Source organism: Atheta coriaria, unplaced genomic scaffold, assembly GCF_025399875.1.
Source record: "Atheta coriaria isolate IRGN ID8LTWV9N9 unplaced genomic scaffold, Caltech_Dcor_3.1 hic_scaffold_4_pilon, whole genome shotgun sequence".
Lineage (NCBI taxonomy): Eukaryota > Metazoa > Arthropoda > Insecta > Coleoptera > Staphylinidae > Dalotia > Dalotia coriaria.
In genome coordinates this window covers 7,582,482-7,603,023 of record NW_027045446.1, presented here as the reverse complement: position 1 = coordinate 7,603,023, position 20,542 = coordinate 7,582,482, and the positions used below count along the sequence as shown (strand labels likewise).

The window sequence follows — 20,542 nt, the reverse complement described above, 5'->3', positions numbered from 1 at the left end:
AAAACGTGAAGGTAACGCTCGTGTGTCGACGAAGAGCACAGCGAAATTTATGCATAAACATTTCTATTAGGTTTAGTTTCAAAACGACGCTACGACGTGACGCCTTTTGTTTTCCCTCCAGCGTCAATCGAGCGCAAACACGGCGTCGAAAGAACGGAAGAACAACGCGTTAAGGTAGAGCTTATTAAAATAAACTTCGTCGTGTGCGCAATATTCGATTTTCTGATTAAATTGCATTATTATTACAACTTTCAATATAATATTAAAACAATCAAGCTGTATATAAGTTCAAATTTGCATTCTGATATTACCCATCGATATTTGTTTAATTTTATGAGCGTTTTAAGCAATCGATAAAACGCGAGCTTTGTGCAACCGCGCCGCTGGCATGACGGTGTTATCTATCCGAGAGCGTTAAGTTGGAATTTAAGATCGTACTTGATATTCATGCGTTGTCGATGAGCATGTTCGCGCTTTAAACTCATACTCGCAGAATGATGGCAGCAGCGTCGCTGAGTTATGGATCTGTTCGAAACGCTTAGGAAATCGAGGCTGTGCAAGGATCAGATGATAATGGGATTTCAAGCAAAACCATCACTTTCGTATGATGAATATTTTACACAAAATTTATTAAAATTTGAAATTTAATATTTTAAAAATCTAACGTTTATTATAAACATTAAATACTCGTAGCATGTTAGTGTTATTAAACTTTTATTAAAAAGTATCTCGCTGGTGAGTGCGCTCATAATTTCATCATTGCTTCTCTTCTTCACTGAAAATGTATTAAAAATAAGTGCAATCCTTGTGTTGAACTCACACTTGTTTCAGATTTGCCTAGTTTACGACTCCGACGCGGTCCATTTACTCTTATTTCGTTATCAAATTTATGCGCCCGGCGCCTTCACCAAGTGCATTTATCTTACACGCTTCCAGCACTAAAACACTGCAACAAAATGAACGAAAATGATTTAAGAAATCATAAAGTTTGAGATAGACTATTATTTAAAAAAATAATCTTGATTTATTTATGGTTAATTTATTATAAACTAGTGATGAATGATGAGTAATTAATATAAATAATGATTGTTGTTGTTGAGGTAGACTTTAAAAGTTTGATAATGCTATAAACGTGATTTTTTTCAAGAAAAATTCTGTGCTCTTAACACTTTTACTACTTTCATCATCGCAGTCATTATTGTTTGTGTTTTATAAAGTTGCGAGAGTGGATGAGAGTGCATGCATTCCGGTTTTAGTGTTTTCGTCCTCTTTGTTGCGAGTTTTACTGCGATTTAATCTAAATTTCTTGTTGGAAAAATGCGCCAGGTCTTCCCGAGTGCATTAAATATTACAAAGTAATATTTATACTACTTTTCATCAAAAAGTAGATAGCATGATATTATGTATGATAGTATAATTTATGATATTTTACTTAAAAAGGAAAAAGTATTTGGTTATTGATTTAAAATTTTACTTAAAATTCCATTTAAAATTTATTACTTTCTAAGTTACTTTATTATTATAATGTAAACATTTTCTTCTGTTTTCCTTTTTAGAGTGCCTTTTTTCCACGGGTTTAAAAAGCAAAAAGTAGTACTTTAGAGCCGAAAGGCCATGACTAAAGTACTTAAGTTACGAGTTTTAGTCATGGGGAGGAACTTGCTCCTGCGCATTTGGTTACAGTGCAGCACAAGACTCTATAAAATGCCATACGCTGTCAGTCAAACAAGTCAAAAACTTCGTTTAGCCACTTTTTTAATATACTAAAAATGGTTTAACAATTTAAAAATAAAAAGTTTACTTTTATAAAAGTTATCTTAAATTAAAACTTTTTATTAAAATGTTGTTTTGGAAATAAAACTTTCCGCAATGTAATTATATCCCCTAATACATGGTTACGCATCCCTAAAACTAGAATAACTTGACAAAATTAGTTTGCAATACAAATCCATTACTATTCCAAAGATTCCATTGCTTCGAGCACAGGTAGTTACATGTAATACATCCTGTTGCAAGCGCAGCGCTGCCATTTCCTCCAAAACACTATTAAAGGGCGCGCACATCTTGTTCGAACTAATCCAAGAGTCCATTAGCGGCAAGGCGGAGTAGACTAGATTCGGGTGGAGGCGTTGGAGCAATTGTGGCTGTTGGTTTTCCTCCTCTTGCGCCACGGCGGCAGCGTCGGCATCGAGAGACTCGTAATTAATGTATGCGCCGGCGACGATCTGACGTTCTGTATTATTGTACCGCACTATCCCGTACATTATCGACTGTGCGCTACCTGCGGCGCCGCCGAGTTGGTTAATTACGCCTATAAATAGTGTTGTTATACACACCTCCTCAGACGACAGCCGAGGATATTACCCTTGTTGCGCAGCGCCCTCAGCGTCGACTAACACGCGTTAACACGTCGCCGCGACGCCATTCAGTCACGTACTATTAGGCGACGCGCAGACGTTATTAATTTTATCATTAATTAAACTTTCATGCGTGCAAATTCTCGCACTCAATAATTTTAATTAACTTTCATCTACCACCAAACCACCAAATCAATATATAGATGGCGTTACAAGTAAAAAATATTTTTTTTGAGAAAATTTTATATTGTAATCTTTTTAATCACTCGGATGACATAACTTTGGAAAGTGCGGCGTGACTTTTGCAATGACAGCAAAGTGTCCTAACGCCAAGACGTGACGCGGGTCGACAAAACGCCGTCCATTAGAAGAAGTCCCTCGAGGCGTTCGTGTTGCTCGTGTTTACCGAAGAAAAATCCTTGGCGTGTCGCCATCGCGCCTGTCTAATCACGACGAACTCAATCGAGCGTTTGAGCCCACTTGTAATGAACGGGCCGATCCTTTCACCAACTCACCAACTTCCAACACCTTCAAATTTCCAAGGAAAAAAGACGAACAATTGAGAACAAAGCACACAGAGTGACGATTTAATTGTAAAGTTTCACGAAGGCAGAAGGTGGATTGTAAGAAAATACCCGGAAAGTCGTCCCAACAATCATCATTAGCGTGTGACATGATCTAAGATGAAGTAATCCGCGTTCGGCAACTGCTGGGGGACGTCAACGTGTATTACCAGCGAACAAAGAATCGTGACTTTAGGCGTGCACGGCAGCGGACACAAAGTTGAGTTAAGTAGCTTTTGTTTGGACGTTTTGACAGGAAATATAATGGAAAGCCACTTGAAATTAACCTACAAAGTACAAAGATGTCATGTAATAAAAGTTGCCTATATCGATAAACAGTAAACGTCAAAAAGAAAAGATTTTTTCCGGGTTTTTTGATAGTATAGTAAATATGAGATGCTTAAAAGAAAAAGGCGTATAAATTCGTGCTCGGAAGTAGTGGATGGATGCTTGGAATAAACTCAACGCACCCCCGAGCTACTTTCCAACCCTCTGTAGCCATCGTTACCCATAAAGCGAACAATTTTTCATCATGTATCTAGAAAAAAACACACAAAAAATACTAGATACTTTTAGTTTACAGCTTTTTTGATGCTAAAATCTGAAGAAGTTTACGTTATTTATGAAAACACTTTGTATAACGCATAATTTTTAATACTTAGGCATAACTTTCTTCATAAGCCGCTTTCCTGTCAGGCTTTGAAATTTTTCGCGGAAATGTTTTCTACATTTTTGATAAATTTTATGCATTTTAAGCCTACTTTATTCAGTTTATTAAAATCAAATATTAAAACCAAGATCTTCATTTATATCTTGTCCATTTGCAAAAAAAGATGACGAAGTAAAAAGAAGTTTCAAAAGTAAATGTACGCATGCTACGTTTCCCGACCCCAAAATGCAAAGCATATAAAAAATGAACAAAAAAAGAAATCTAACTTCTTGCAGAGTTTGAGGGGTTCGCAAAGGTTGTTTGACTTTCTTTGCTTTGCCTGCAAGCGGATGGAAGGAATCTGGTCACGTGTTCGTGAAACCAGACGGGCACGTAGCAAGGGTACCACGTGGGTGTGTATGTATAGGCTTTAAATGAAGCTGATGCAAAATGAAATATAGATGCGGCCGGTGTTGATACTGAGAAGCCGACTTCCGGTAACTGACGCTGCATAAATATTAACTGGAAAATTCCGCAGCTGTGTTTATCATAAACACTCTCGGGTTTTTATATGAAGTTAAAAGTCAACTTTGAATTCACCTCAAATTGTAATTGAATTTTTTCGATATAAATTTTAATAGTGGCGTTTTTTGTTAGTGGATTTGGATGTGCATGCCCCATTTACGCATTTACGGCTGATCAATCGCCGGAAAAGCAACTCAGCCGACAATGGAAAAGCTCGGCCGTATTTCCGCTATGTCCGCTTGGCTTGCCCGTTGTGTGGCGCGCTGTCCTATCGAACGCAAATATTTACCGCCCCCGTATGCCGACCGCATTCACTCCAGCAGCACTCAATTGGAATTCTTGTCGCTAAAACTAAATTTGGGCTGAATTTCAGGCATTACACTTAACCTCAAATCTAAAACACTTAGCACAGCCTTAAAATTTTTAATTAAATGTATTTATGATAAATATGTTTAATTTTCATCCAGAGTCGTAAATTTTGGTTTGGTTCGTAATTAAAACCGTGGTGAAGTCAAGATATGAATAATTGAAAGATATAAATGTTTGGAATCCACGGTGACCGTCGACTAGTCACTCCACACTCCGAAATGACCATTGGAGGCGGTCGGGGTAGATTGGACGTTGCAAAATGGACATTCCCGTTTAATTAAACCAATCCTCCGGAGTAAAATAGTACTACCTTGGTGAAAATTAATTGCCGCGCACGTTTTGAGTCCTTGGTTTAATTCGTGCGATTTTCGGAGGTTTGGAGGTGTGGTTAAACCGCACGCCCTCGAGACGCACATTTGTGTGTGGGGCAAATTTGAGCACAAATTGCACAATTCTCTATAAATGCGGAAAGTGTGGCGAATGCAGTTGGGTTTTGGGGAGGGCGTGCCTCATCGGGGAAGAACGTCCAGATTTCGCGGCCGCTTTGGAACCGTCTAATTATCTCCTCGTTTGGAATGCAAGAACTTAAACATAAAGTCGCTTTGCAGGCCACATCGGGCGTGCTTTGTGGCTTATGCCAAGCCGGATAATCTTCCATTTTCGCATGGTAAAGGATAAACTACATACAGCATGTCATAAATACACAAAAATATATTTTATTATATCCCTAAATTTTTTTTTAATGTTTTGTTTTTGCATCAATTTGCAACTTAATTCTTGATTTTTATAAAATTTATTTGTTTTGTTTTGAAACATGTAGTATATAATGTACTAAATACAAAATGAGAAACGCTAAGCAAGTTAGCAATCTTCTTTGTAGTCATTCCTCGCACGGCGCACGTTTTCTAATCCTTTCGCCGCTGTGCCGCCATAATTGCGCGCGTTTGCGTGTAATTCCTTAAAATTAAGCGATTTTCCGGTGTTATGATTCGCTGTTCTTTGCGCCGGCCGGAAAATTATGCCAGCGTATAAAATTTAATTGTTCTGTTAATAGAAGTGAATTTCTTGTCGCATAAACGTCGCCCATAAACCAGACAGTCAGCGAAGCGTCGACCGACCAAATTGCTTTCGATATACGCCACCCTCCACTCCACACCCGCAACACCCAAAGGATAGAACGGCTAAATGAGGATGGACGCGCGGCAGTTTCTCTCGGGGATTACCAGGACGCTCTCGTCTCTCTTCTCGCGCGCTAATTATCGCCTCCCGATGATGAGTTTAAACCGGCTCGCGAACGACGTAATTATCCGGAGATGCTACGCCCTAGCACGCCATCACGAGTCATTCACATTCGCTGTCATAATTTAATCACAGCAATTAATTTTGTTTTTATCTACGCGCAAAATCAAGCCGGAGTAGGATAATAAAAATTTAAATGTTTTAACAATATAAAATTAATTGTTTTTGTATTTATTATAGAAGCCTATGGCATAAAAAATAAAAGTATGGTGTTTTTGAGTTTCGGTTGAATAAAGAAGTTTTAATGGATCATTTAATATGAATGCGGGTTAATGTAAACGGTTTGTTTAATAGCAAACTTTAGTTTTAGCCGTAATGAATTATTAATACGGGTTAGATTAGTATTTCTAACGTAAAGTAAACAAAAACCGAATTAACAAGCATTAAATATGTAAAAACACATTAGTTTTTTGCTCATATGTGAATTATATATCTTAGATAAGTATATATAATATAGTACTAAAAATATGTTAAATATTAAAGTGGTTAACCGAGTTTCTAAAGCGTAATTCATGACTATCTAGACTATCCTGGCAATTACGCTCGCCATCGATACCATTTTCATGCATACTAATGCCCGGCGCCTCCACTTGCGTCCGCATATAGGTTGCGTCGCAATGACGCCTTGGGGAATGCGGCCGACACACGTTGAATAATGCTCAAGCACTACGTTAACAATGTCCGGAAAGCTCGACGTTTAATGTGATGCATGTACATTTACCAACGATCAACATTTTGTAACTGCGCTTCTGTGCTTATAAAACGTCAAAAAAATTAATACAAAAACATCAACAAAAAATATTGATTTAATCAATTATTAAATTATTGATGGTAGATATTTGCTAAAGCTTCATATGAATTTAGTATTATTTTAATATTTTTCCGCGTAAACAACTTTCAATATTATTTTTGACGTTCAATTTTGCACTGCGCAATATGTATTATGAAGAGGGAATATTTTTGTTCACTATATTTGAATGCGTTATTTGTGAAGTGCAAATAAAATATTCAAAATGAATTTTTACGCATTATTAGCGTATAAATGTAGCAGCAAAATGAATTTTACAGATGACGATGATTGAAGTCACAAACAGACATAAATGCCAAACGAAAACCTTAAAAAATTAAATCATTATTGAACATCATAATTTTCCAAAGTTAAATGCGGTCAATTAGGAAGTTACAATTCTTGGCATCGTGGTTTGAGTAATATTTAAAAAAGTTTTGGCTTCTCGTTACGCACGACCATCTCTTTCGACTTTTTACTTAAACAAAAACTTGATGGTTTTCCCAAGTTCTAGAGTACTCTAGACAAACGTTTAAAACTTTGCTAAGTATAGCGTGGAAGCGTAATTATAAAATTTTCTATAAATTATGCAACGCTGCGGTAATTACGACAACGACGATTTTTTATGTTACACGACACGACACAAAGCGCATTAATTAAGCATCAATAATTAATGCGACGACATTTATTACTCCAGTTGATGACGCTTTCGTATTAATCAAACTTGACATTTTTAGTTGTTCTGTGTTTTATTGATGTAAGCAAATATTTCCTCATTTCACTCGGAATGTCTTTGTTGGATGTTTTGGTTCTTCATTTCCTGATGGTGCGCGTCATTTTTCACCCTTGCTTGGGTTTATTTTTGCTCTCGTCGCTTTGTATTTACATCACGCTGCACACCTTCGTTGGCAAAAAGTAAACAAAAACCGGTAATGCTCAGACAAAGGTGCAGCGGTGCGCTTGGCAGGTTTGAGCTGCTCGCTAAACATTTGGTGATGTTTCACAGTTCACACTCGGATTGATTTACGCCGGCGCTATTGCCGCGAGGAAAAACAATTCGATACGATGAAAAGTGCCGAGTGTGCAGTTGGCGTGCGCGCTCGTCGGGAAACTACTTGCTGCTGGTCAGTGCACGAGTTTCTTCTTCAGCGAATACCCGCATTCAATTGATTGAAGCGTGAAGCAGAAATATGATCACTGATGATGCCGACCGGGCTGCTGCAATTGATAAAGGCTTTTTTGTCTATTAATCTTACTTCAACGTGCATTTAGGTTTTTATTTTTGTCTAGTAGAGGTAATTTTCACGTTTTACGGAATTAAAAACGATTAAATGTTTTGGTGGTGTTTTTGAGGTTGGTGTTTTTGAGGTTTTTGAGGTTCTGAGGTTGTTCTTCAGAAATAACCAATAATGATTACTTTTCAGTAAAAACACTTAATAAAATCGAATATGTTATTATTTTACTGTGGTAATGATAATCCATATATAAAACAAAGTTGTGATAGTTACACCACGTATAACTCAAGAACGGCTCGACAGATTTTGATTATTTTGATTATATAATTTGTTGAGTTTTTCTTGGCCCCAAATAGCAGAATAATTATTGACATATTGTACATTTTGATTTAAAGAGAATCAAATTAGAAATAAAAATTTGTATTGAAATCCAATTATAATTATAGCTAAATAATTGAACACGAGATGGCGCTAAAGTGCATTATTAGCATTCTCATTTATTTAAAATTAAATTGCAAATTATGTAGAGAGAATCCACACATTATAGCTCCAAGAAAATAAAAATTAATTACATTTTTACTAGAAACCACGAGGTCAAAGTCTAAGTTTACTACAAAACATGTTATTTCTCTGTTATTTAAGGTTATGTTTAATAAAAAAGCATGAAAATAAAGTAATAACCTAAAAGCACATTGTATTGATTAATTTTCATACAAAAAAATTCTTGATTTATTAATAAACCGTTCATTTCTAACGTTGATCAAATGAGTTTCAATACCAGACTAAGCAAAAGTGATTGACGTTTAATTATAGCGATTGAAATTGCTATTTGAATAACGCAAAAGAACTTGTTTGAAGTGAGCGATGTGAATATTTACTGTTTACTCGCATTTTTTCCTTGATTACTAGCGCGTGCGGAAAACAAAAGAAAATATTGCTCGCTTTAGTATTTGACATTACGATATTATGCTTCAATCAACGTTGCATAAAGCATTTTTCGCGTTTCCCTCGGTTTCAACTCTTTAGTTACAAAGCAATCTTTTCGCATGTGAAAATACTCTCAACTCTTTCCTCAAACAAGTGTGCTTGAAGCAAAAGCCGCACGTTTTCTCGTTCGTCGGTACGTTGTCTGCGGGAGGAAATTTTTTAATCAGACCAAATGAAGAGGATAAGCCGCACGTTCAAGGAGCCATCGAATTCTTCAGCGGTCGTGCACATTGCAAACTTTTCGTCACAATCAAGTAGGAGGAAGCGAGCAACATGACAACATTCCTTTCGCATCGTAATCTTTTGAACACGACTACGCTCTGTGTAGAGGTATGCGATACGTATACCGCGGTTTGTGAACATCTTCGTAACCTTTAAATTATTTCATAAGGTTGTTGCCGGTCCTTTCGTGCGCAATTTCGTAATTTCCCAAGAAATTCGAAGCGCTGCAAGAGAGAAAAAAATCAATGATGTTAGCGAACGATATGAGATCATCGCTTTAATGCTTTTATCGGATATGAGATAAAGTTCATTATGTAAATTGAATGTGAAGTTTATCTTCTAAGCTACCAACCTTTGGTTATCATATTAACCAACTTAAAAAATAAAGAAATTGGCTGGATTAATAAATACAGAAACTATTATTGGTTGTATTGTATGTAAATAAATTGCTGCGTCTGCAATACTGTGGACGCATTGTTTTTATTAAGAGGAAAAGTTCAGGCAGTGCGAGGCGAATGGCTGCAAATGAAAACTTAATATACCCACTCGATATTACGCGAAGAACTGGAGAAAATTGTTATTGCCAAAAAAGCAATTTCATCTCGCGGCATATTGCTTGCTATATACGTACTCGAACTCAAACTTCGAGCCCGACTTCATTTATTTTTATATTTCACTTTCGCTAATAACGTCTACACGAGATAATTTTCGAAAAATTTTAAATCCAATTTATCTCAAATGCGAAAACAAAAGTTTCTAATGAAAAAAATTAATTTCAACGTAATTTATGGATCCAATCATGTTCAACGCTTTAAAAATAAGTTTTTAAATTAATACCATGTAGTAGTTAAAAAAGATAATAACAGGAATGTGACATTACAGCTTGTTTTTGTTGCAGGGACGTTTGCTCGGCAAAGTCGACGCGTATTTTAGCTCGTTCCGCCGTTGCAACTATCCGAAAGTCAGTCCCCAGGGGGTCGTGGACATTGTGGAGGAATGTGGGAGATATTCCAGGTGAGATCACACTTTTTATTCCCCACCGCTTTGCACCATTAACAAAACGAACAGATTTCGCAAAAAAACATCCCACACACAGTTTATTCCACGTTTTTTTGTACAATTTGTTCGTTAATACCAGCGCTGAACAGAGTACGAGTATATTATTGCATTGTTTGATTTTCTTTGTGGTAAATTACCTTCCTAATTACATTCCGCTGCAATTCGCCGTTGTTTTTCTTCTTTGGCAAGCTGTTAAAAACGTTAGAAACAGATCCCGGCAATTTTTCTCCATTACAACCGCGCGCGCTCAATTTTCTGCCTCACTTCGTTATTAAATTATTGCTTTCCTTCCGCAAACCTGTTGTTTGCATTGTTTTCCAACCGAACAACACACTGAATTACACCCTGTTTGTGTTGTGATATTGTAAAGAAAGCGTGCAATCACTTAGGCGCCATTTAAAATCGTTTAAAATATCGTCGGCGGATTCAATTTGGAGAGGTGAGGGAAGAAATCTCAAATGGTGGGACCCTTGTCACTTTTTACAGTAAATGTGATACACAAGAGTCACTCAATAAATCTGTTTACCATCGGCATGATGGAGAGGTCCTAAATACATACTCTCTAGATACAAAGATTTTTCAATGTCATGGGTGACAGCAGTAGAAGAAGTAAAAAATAAAAATAAAATGTTTTTAGGTAGAAATACACAACTAAAAGTTATTTTTTGTATAGCAATGCCATCTAGTGCTGTCTATTTGAAATTATCTATCTGTAAATGGCGCTATCCGCAAACTATAATTTTGTTACATTTGCAACCCAATTTTTTTCAAATTTTCAATGAAAAGTAATAAGAAATTAAAAGAAAACGATGAAAATATAAAGCTAAAAATTTATTTTTGTATCGCAGCGACATCTGGTGGGGCATTTTTAAAACCTATCATCCAATAGATGGCGTTACTTTCAAAGTATAATTTTGTTCTACTTGCAATTGCATTTGATTTGATTTTAAGCAATAAACGCAAGTAAATCAAGTCAATTTAAAGTTACCTTAATATAACTTGAGTAAATTTGTTGCATAATATGTGTATAGCCTCGATCGTAGAATAACATGAGCTCAGTCTGATTTGCAAACAAGATTCTCAATCGACAGAGTTTCGATGTTCTTATTAACAAGTGAAGTCTTCCCACCGGCATACGACGTCCGCCGTCCTGAAACAACTGGTATCAGCAAGTCAAACTAGAAACTACACCGCCTGCCGCACGGATACTATAACAACCTGGCTGCGAGTCTATCCGAAGACTCAGCAAGCAACCAGAGAACATGTTATTGTACAAGATACAGTTTTCAGTCGGAACAAAAGCGGTTTATGGGTACTATAGGAGGTATTCCTTATTATTATTTTATATTTTATGTTTATTTTTATTTTGTGATTGCTTGTCATGTCAGACAAAAAGTATCTTTGCAGACGGCACATTATCTTGTCTCATGTAAGACATGCATGTAGATAATATGCGCGTGGCGGGCGGAGAAATATGACATTTGCATATTATGCGACGATCAAAACTATCGACATAACTCACAAGTTTGGCCGCGGGCTGCGGCTGCGGCGTAGCTGTCAATTCGAAAGCGTCTCAGTTTTGCGTCCCACCCCCGCGACACATGCCCAAACATGCGGCGAAGGCGTAAGCGGGCGAAATAAACTTTATTACAATTTCCACTTGTGCATTATGCGGTCGTTGGAAGTAGGATGCATCCGCGCATGGAAAATGCGCCGTCGCTTGACAACTTAAAAACTTTGCATTGAATTTAATACTTTGAGCCGACAAGGCACGAATAGTAAGTAAGTATATAAGTAGGGTTCTGTTCAAAGGAGGCGTGGAAGAAAACTTGGAATTATCAAATAGACAAGAAAAGGGTACAAAGAATAAGAAATTTTTGGAAATAAAATTTAACGCTATCTACTTATTAGCAAAAATTGCAAACATTTTGGTAAATTTTATAAAATAGATATTTTCGGAAATTATAGAATATAGTAATATTATCGTATTTTATTTCATCATTTTATTTGTATTATAATTTTAGGTGGCTAAATTTATTAACGCACTCGTAAATTTTAATTATCAATAATTAATTAACGAGTACAACTAATGCATTTTCAATCATTTGGGTCTATTATTAATTATTATGTTATAGCAGAAAATGAAACAAAATTATTTAAAAAAACAGCTGGATTCTTAAAACGAAAATCATGTGAAAAATCATAAAAAGCAGATATTTTAGATTGGATATAATATAATTATTTAAAACATGAAGACTTCGTTATATCTGTCAATATCACGTTTCCATTAAAGAATATCACTTATTGTCTGCCAACTCAACAGCGCCTAGAGTCTAGGCCCTAGACCAATTTGGCCAATTCTTTTTTTTTTTAATGTTTGTTAAAGTCCAAGGATAGTTTTTATTGCAAGAAAACTAATTTCCGAGAAAACCATAAAGACTGCCCTTTTCTGAAGAATAAGAGTTGGCATTGAGATTCAATCATAGTAGTAGTTAAATAGTTGAACCCGAAATAGCGCGCTGAAGTGCATTATTAGCAATTCTTTATGTAATTAATTTCTTTAAAAGAAAATTGCGAATCTTATTGATTGAATTGACACATTCTATGTCTAGAATAAGAGAGTAAAAATACATTTTTATTAAGCACTACCAGGACAAAGTCGCGCGTAGAAACTAGTTTTTAATAGTTTTGAATTGAAAAACTCGTGAAAAACACGATTATTTATTTTCTCTCACATTCTCTAAACAAAAAGAATAATTAAAAGTTTTAAATGTTAGGACAGATTAATCCAGGAAACGTAATTGCAAATACTTTAGCTTTGAAACGTTTGCTTATTAGACTATTTGTTCGTATAGTTTATAGTAAAATAAGCGTCATTTATATTATATGGAAATAAACTCCAAATTTATATAGATGTTAAAACACTAAATTTAGTTTCTTGCTGATATTTCACTAATAATTCGCTCGATTTATAAACCAAAAAACGTTAGACACGTTTCTAAACACCCGAGATAATTAGCGCATGTACGAGTATGTACGTGACTTTAAAAGCATTTCATTAGCAAATTCTGTATAAATGCAATCGCGCGATTACGCCAAGCGCATTCAAAATGTTCCTTTTGAGAGTGATTCCACTTTTGTGTTTATTTAGTTGTATAAGAGCTACTATTATTGGTAGTACGGGTATAATCGAACCAGTCAAAGACACACTGCTAAAACAACTAGACGATTTAATTTATTTATTATTTGGTGGTATTTGTCCAAAACACACCAAATACGACTCTCTTAAAAACCAAAAATGTCTTGCAACCAGCTACGATTACATTATCATTGGAGCAGGGACCGCAGGCTGCACTTTGGCTAATCGTCTATCAAAGGACAATACTGTAATTCTTATAGAAACTGGGGATATACCATCTGATGCTTCATTGGTATAAATATTATAAATATTTATTTTTTATATTTTAACATTATTTTTATAGATACCATTAAACTTTCTCTATCGTCAAGAAACCGAAGAAGATTATTCATTCAAAGCAAAATCCACCGGTTTATTCGAAGGTTTCAACAATAAAGAAAATGCATTTCCACAAGGCCGTGCCCTGGGTGGATGCAGCACAATCAACGCAATGATCTACGCCCTAGGTGGCTCAGCTGATTATGACACATGGGGCGACCTGGTCGATCCCATCTGGAGCTGGTCGAATGTTGAACCAATTTTCAAGAGAGTTTTCGATAAATTAAACCCCTTCTCATATCAAACATTCGTGGCAGGTTACGAAGCCCTAAAAGATGCTTCAGCTACATTAAATTGTGGCCCAGGATTTAAAGATCATTTCTTAACCATTGATAAAAAACAACAAACACGTTTCTCAATGGCGGATGCTTATATTGCACCGATTCTTACACGAAGCAATTTATGTGTTCTTTTAAAGAATGAAGTAATTAGTATTGAGATACAGGGTGGTAATAAAGCAGAAGGTGTATGGGCGCTGGATCGTCTAGGCAACAAAAGATACATAACAGCTAATAAAGAAGTTATTGTATCTGGTGGAGCTATAAATTCTCCAAAATTACTTATGCGTAGTGGTATTGGCCCAGCTGATCATCTTACTAATAAGTATATTAACGTGGTTAAGGACTTACCTCAAGTTGGAATGAATATGGAGGATCACGTGGTTGTACCATTTTATTTTAGTATAACTGACATTCCGATGATTCCACTGTCACTAATGACTACTGTTTATTGCGCTACAAAACAACTGATGAACAATATTGAAATGGCAAGTTTTTTGGGATTTTTCAATACAATCGACTGTAGTAATCCGCAACCGGATATTGAAATAATCCCATTTGAATTTTTACAATGTGATAATTATTATTTAGAACTCTACATTGAAAAGTTCAACATAGCTCCACAATATGCACAAAAACTACGAGATTACAACCAGAAGAGTGCAATATTACTGTTATTAGTAACATTGCAGCATCCTGAATCAACCGGGACAGTCACACTAAATAGTAATAAACATGATGATCCACCCATAATAGATCCGAAATATTTTAGCAAACAAAATGATGTGGATGCTATTATAAGAGGTTTTAAACAAATTATAAAACCCATGTTGGATGCTCCAGTTTTTAAAGGTCATGGAAGTAAATTGCTTCCTATGAACCCAGCCGGGGTTTGTCCTGGAGGTGACACCTTCAGCGATGACTATTTGAAGTGTTATATGAAGCAACTAGGAGGAACAATTTACCATCCTGCGGGTACCTGCCGAATGGGTAAAGATGAAGCCAGCTCGGTTGTTGATAAGGAAGGCAAAGTATGGGGCATAGAGAAATTGCGAGTGATTGATTCCAGCATTATTCCCTATCTTATAAGTGGACATTTAAATATACCCACATGTATGCTCGCTGAATTACTAGCTGATATCATCTTGAAAGTTTGAAATATTTAATAAGATGCATCAAAACTTTATCTGATATCTTGATATCTAACATGTGCAAATGGAATATTTTAGTTAATAAACTAGCGGAATTCACAGCTGAAAGTTGTGACAAATTCAAGAGTTGCATACATCACTCGTGTGTATGTTTAATTACCGTATTGCGCTCTCCGGTTGGCTTGCAGCCGAGACTAATGTAAATTGAATTTAGTTGATCAAGTAAAATAATTACTGACTCCTGACTGCGAATTTTATGTGATTACAAAACGCACGCTCGTGCGTAATTAAATTAATCACAAACTTAATTACATTCCGAAAATATCTACCAAATAGCAAGGTTAGAGAAAATGAAATTCTTAAAATTTCAACCTGGAAACCTAATAGTAGTTTGATTCGCATGTGAGACTTGCGCCTTTAATTTTGTTACCCGCAGAATAACGACCGAGATACAATCAAATCACATGTCGCGCATCTTAAGACCCTGGAGCACTCCGCAGACTAATTGAATTACACATGCGAGGAGGGTTCTGAGATGCGCGCAGATTCGCGAGCGGCGCCCAACCGAAAACATCGGCTCTAATCCGACCGCACGCGGGAAACATCGTCGGAGCTCTTTTCCGCCGTCGCCGCCGACCTCTTCGGGCCCGGAATCAACGTGTTAACTTAGATTATTAAAACGTGGCCAAAACGTACCCGCTTTTCGGAAGCCAGGGCTTATATTACACGCGCATTCATACGTAAACGGTTGCGGGAGTTGAGATTGTGGTGGCTTTCGGGACGCCAACCCTTTTGCTTGTATGGACTCATCCAGAGTTAGAGTTAGAGGTAAAGTCAAAGCAAAAGGTAAAAGGGGTGACTAATTTTAGTGCTAAGATAATTGAAGCATTTAGAATACTTTCAGGGTAAAGAAAAGTTTATAAAACATGCAAAACAAGTTGCATAACCTTCAAAAATTGTTTTTTTTTTTTTCATTTCTAACCTATAATGCTAACATAACCTAAAACATATAACATATAAGTAGGTACCTATGGATAACATTAAAAGAGTTAAAATTATTTGTAATGTTTGTAGAAATTGAGGTACAGAAAAGTACATAAAACACGCAAAACAAGTTGCATAACCTCTAAAAAATATTTTTTTGCATTTATAACCTATAACCGTGTCATAACCAAATTCATATAACGTATAAAGATAATATTAAAGGTGTTAAAATTGTGTGTAATGTAACATTTTGTAATTTTACTGCGTGGGAATAACACGATGCGCAATCGACTGATAACAAACGCTTTTGTAAACGCAACCCTCCATCAACAGCGAGTGCGTCGAATGAAAGTCCTCCTTTGATTCAGGCGCGTTAATCAGTCGTTTTAATCAGCGAGCTCGTTGCGGCCGTAATTGCGCCGGTTATAATCCTGTTAAAATCCGAATTTATTATTTAACGGCGGCGGACTTAGAAAAAATCTCGACGTAGACCTTTTGTCCTCCTGCAAGCCATCCGCTCTCACACGTGCTGGGTAATAACTGCCTCTTTGAAATCCATTTTGTGCGCAGAGTAATTTATTTGAAGTCGGCCCTCCGCTTTATTCGCGCGTCGAAATAAATCTGCAGATTTGAATCTAATTAAAGTTTTTTTGCATTGCGCCCGTGGAAAAATGTTTAATCCCACGCATTTATCATACCGAAAGGGTTTTTTCCCTTGATGTGAATAGCGCTGTGTGTGGATTATAAAAAAAAGAGTTTTTTTGCGTTACGCAGCCGTGGATTCACAAATCAATCAAAATCATCAATGCATAAAATTACAATCAAAATAATCCTCCTCTTAAAACTCGCTTTCGGCGCGCTCGTCAAAATAAACATATAAAAATCGCATTACTTTATCGTAGAGTGCATTTTTTTCCTCTTTAATGTCCAGTATAATCAGTGATACGATTAAAATGTGAGTGTGTTTTGTTACGGCCGGATACAAAATGATTGTCCGATGTATTTTTCGGCGATAAATCTGCGAAATTTATGATGCTCTAGTCGTAGATGCCCGCATTACGAGCACGCATTACTCTTGCGACGTGAAATGTTAAAAGAGAAACAATTTGTGCGCGTTTGTAAATATGCGGCGCCCTCAACAGGAACAAAAAAAAAAGCAAACAGCGGAAAAGTGCGTATCAGCATGCGGCGCGCACGCTGTATCTCCGAGGCAAAATGTAAATAAATAAAATGCAGAAAAAAGGATTGGAGCACTGAAGTTTATATTGTCTTTTTCGTTCTCGGCTACGCAATAAAACTTTAATAAGATTAAAGTAGGCTCACCAAGCAACATCATCTACATACACATATCTTCAAGTAGAAAATTCGTATTATTTCTTTGGCCTGCGGCCAAATAAACAAACAACTTGCATAAACAACAAAAAAACAGAAATGTTTGCCTACAGAGACGAATTTTTTAATAGTTTGGCATCATCTTTATGTAGAGTGTTTCTGTTTCGGTTGTGAGTGAAGTAGCCAAAAACGTAATGAAGCAATCCAATAAACATAGTTCATTCGTGCGGTAATTAACCTCGCGCCGCGCTGTTTTTGCGCCTTTGTGCGCTAAACTCGACGTTTTAAAACTTTCGCGTGTAATAATACTCGTGCAGGCGTGCGCAACTCGACTGCGTTAAATTGCACAGCTAATCTAAACGAATTTGTATTCCTGGAGGACTCGCCAAAGTACGGCATAAATCAAGCGAATTAACTGAAACTCGTTGCGCGTTCCTCAGCGCATGCCAGCTAACATCTCGCGTCGCCCACTGGAGAATAGTGGATTGTGTATTGCAACTCGACAAAGCAAAGTTTGGTTCATAGAGGAAACTCGAGCGTAGAGAGTGGAGACGAATGCTTTGCAGCCTATCGCAAATTTTGCATTTTATTTACGAATATCACACAACGACAAATACTCCGGGGAGCTTGGAACAGCAGTAGTTTCATGAAAAATAATCGAGATTGCTGAATAAACGCCAAAAAATAAACAAATAAAAAATGTTTTGAATTTATTGTTTTCTGCCTTGAAAACAATCTAAAAATGAAAATTTTTATTATTAAACTAGTTTTTTTTTAGTTAGTCCCCCCAGATTTATATAAAAATTATATTATTTTTTATTTTATTGCTCAAGGCCTAGTATTTGTTTATTACGTCAATAAGATTCGCAATTTTATTTTTAAAAATAAACATTTCTATGATCTTTTTACTTTAGCGTCACCACTGATGGAATTATTAAACTATAACTATGATGAAATCTATATACTAATTTTTATCTTTTAATTTAACACTGTTTAAATAATTATTAGTAATATTTTATTTCTTATTATCTTCTTCCAAAGTAAGATGAATCAAAAATCACAAAAACCATAAAAATTAGTTCAGCAGTTCTTGAGTTTTAAATGGTGTAACTAACACAATTTTGTTTCCCACATAAATTCAGTACTTTTTCATACTAAAACAATTAAACAAATATTATCCATAGAATCTAAAGTTAACCCACTATTCAGTTTATTAATTCAGCAAAACCTTTGTTCGAAAAGCACTAATCTGGATCACAAACTAGGTCCGAGTTAACTATACAATGAATTGAAAGTTCTTACCATTTGCCGATGTCGAAAGGGCTCGTATATGCTGATACCGTAGTATGACCAAAGGTTTACGTCAAGACAAATGAATTGTTTTGATGGTTGTTTGGCGTAGGTACTCGTGCTCGTACATGTTGAATGTTTATTCACAAAGCAGCTACACACAGTCGCTGCGCAAATATCGACACAAGGTGCGGTCGCGCTTTAACTGCCTGATATCGATTCCCAATCTGCCGGTAGCATGCGTTTGTGATTGTACAGCCAGCCATCCAAATGTTTATTACAAAACCCAATTTCACAACGAAACGAAGAGAAATTTTTAATTAGTTCTATGTCCAGAATGATGAAAGCTCTGACATTTTCAAGTGCAACTCAATTAAGATTTGATGTAATTAGATTTGGTGCGCGTATTTTGTTGCGCAGCAAGTCAAAGCCGAAGTTAAAGCACAACAAATCTCTACGCGACGGCCTGTAGTTTCCTATCATGGCGACTGCTTCATTTCCTTGATCATTGTTTGCTGTTAGTGCTCGTTTTGTTTACTTGCTGCTTCAAGCAACCTTTCCGGTTACCGTTTCCTTAGATTTTCTAGAATAACATACACACACATAAAAATATCTTATAATCAAATGACCCTGTATAAAATACAGGATAATAAATAATTTTTTCTGCTTCCACCTATAAAGCGCCAGTTTTTCCACGGTTTTTAGACACAAAAGTGGAACTTTATATATGGATGGCCAAGCCGTACATAATATTCATTATGTACTTGCATTATGCACGGGACGGAGCAAGCGCCTGCGCATTTGCCTACGGAGAGGCACAAGGCGGTATGAAATGCCATGCGACGTCAATCAAACACGTCAAAGCTGGCGCTGCTGCTGCTCGTATCGGAAGGGCACGATATGAACCGAAGCATCACATGGGCCGACGCGGGGCATGGCACTTATAACCTTACAGTTTGTATAAGTGTGCGAGCAAATTTCGATGATTTAAAATACAAAAGTTGAAATACAAAACCGCTACGTGGAACCAGAGTGGAAGTAGAAAAAATAGCGTAAGCACCTCGTGGCTAAACGTTGTTATACTCTGGTTTAGCTACTTGTTCCTTAATATACTATAAAAACCCTCTTTTGACCTCTTTTGACACTAGTTGCCTAATAAACTACATAAGTTTATTATCATCCTAAAATAAACATCACTCAAATGTCAACTGAAATTTACTACGTTGATGATGTGTGAAAACTTACTGTCTGCGCAACATGCCCACGAGTGTAATTTGTAGATGTTACTGGTTTTGACCATCGTGACGAATACTTTGTGCAGGCTCGGGTTACATGCGGCCCATAGTGGGTCATGGTTGAAATCGGAACGATAATAGAGTGGTTGTGCACGCGCGCGCGACATCCGCACAACAACTTCGCGGGTAGAGTATAAAATATGATCCTAATCGTGTGCGTCCTGGATGCGCATCCAACGGCCGGCCGGTAATTATCATGTGATTGAGTGTGTCCATTTGGCAGGCCGTCGCGATGCTGATTTATTGCGCCATCCATCATGTCGCGAGTGCATCGTCGCATCGTCGAGCAAACTATTCGCACAATGCGCTTGGATTAATTACTTTATTCAATTTTTGTATAATATTCAATGCTGGCGTATTGTTAGGAAAGTTTTAGAGATAAAGAAGTATGGGAAACAAAAATTAGGTTTTGAATTACTGGTGGGTTTGAACTATGCAGTGAATAACTGTCAAACACAAATGGAGGAGGTTTGATTATTTTGATTAATGTGGCGTAAGGTATTTGGAAGCTAATTATATGTTGAAGATTATCTAATTTACGATATATGTGAATAATAACCATTCAAAAATAATAGTGAAATGTTCCTCTAATTTTAAATATTTTGCATGTTTTATATTAGAAGTACACTGGGTTGCCTACAAT

At 36.5% G+C, this 20,542-nt stretch overlaps 2 protein-coding genes across 2 annotated transcripts in view; both read left to right on the top strand.

Moving 5' to 3' along the window:
* Positions 1–20,542, top strand: part of LOC135790954 (LHFPL tetraspan subfamily member 6 protein-like) — a 62,497-nt gene that overhangs the window by 23,379 nt on the left and 18,576 nt on the right. The window contains exon 3 of the mRNA XM_065301253.1: positions 9,892–10,007. Coding sequence (XP_065157325.1) covers positions 9,892–10,007 — 116 coding nt within the window. The remainder of the gene's footprint in view (positions 1–9,891; positions 10,008–20,542) is intronic.
* On the top strand, positions 13,163–15,243 carry LOC135790683 (alcohol dehydrogenase [acceptor]-like). Its single transcript, XM_065300955.1, has 2 exons — positions 13,163–13,483; positions 13,535–15,243. Exons 1-2 carry the CDS (start codon positions 13,163–13,165, stop codon positions 15,002–15,004), a joined length of 1,791 nt encoding a protein of 596 aa, XP_065157027.1. The 3' UTR covers positions 15,005–15,243.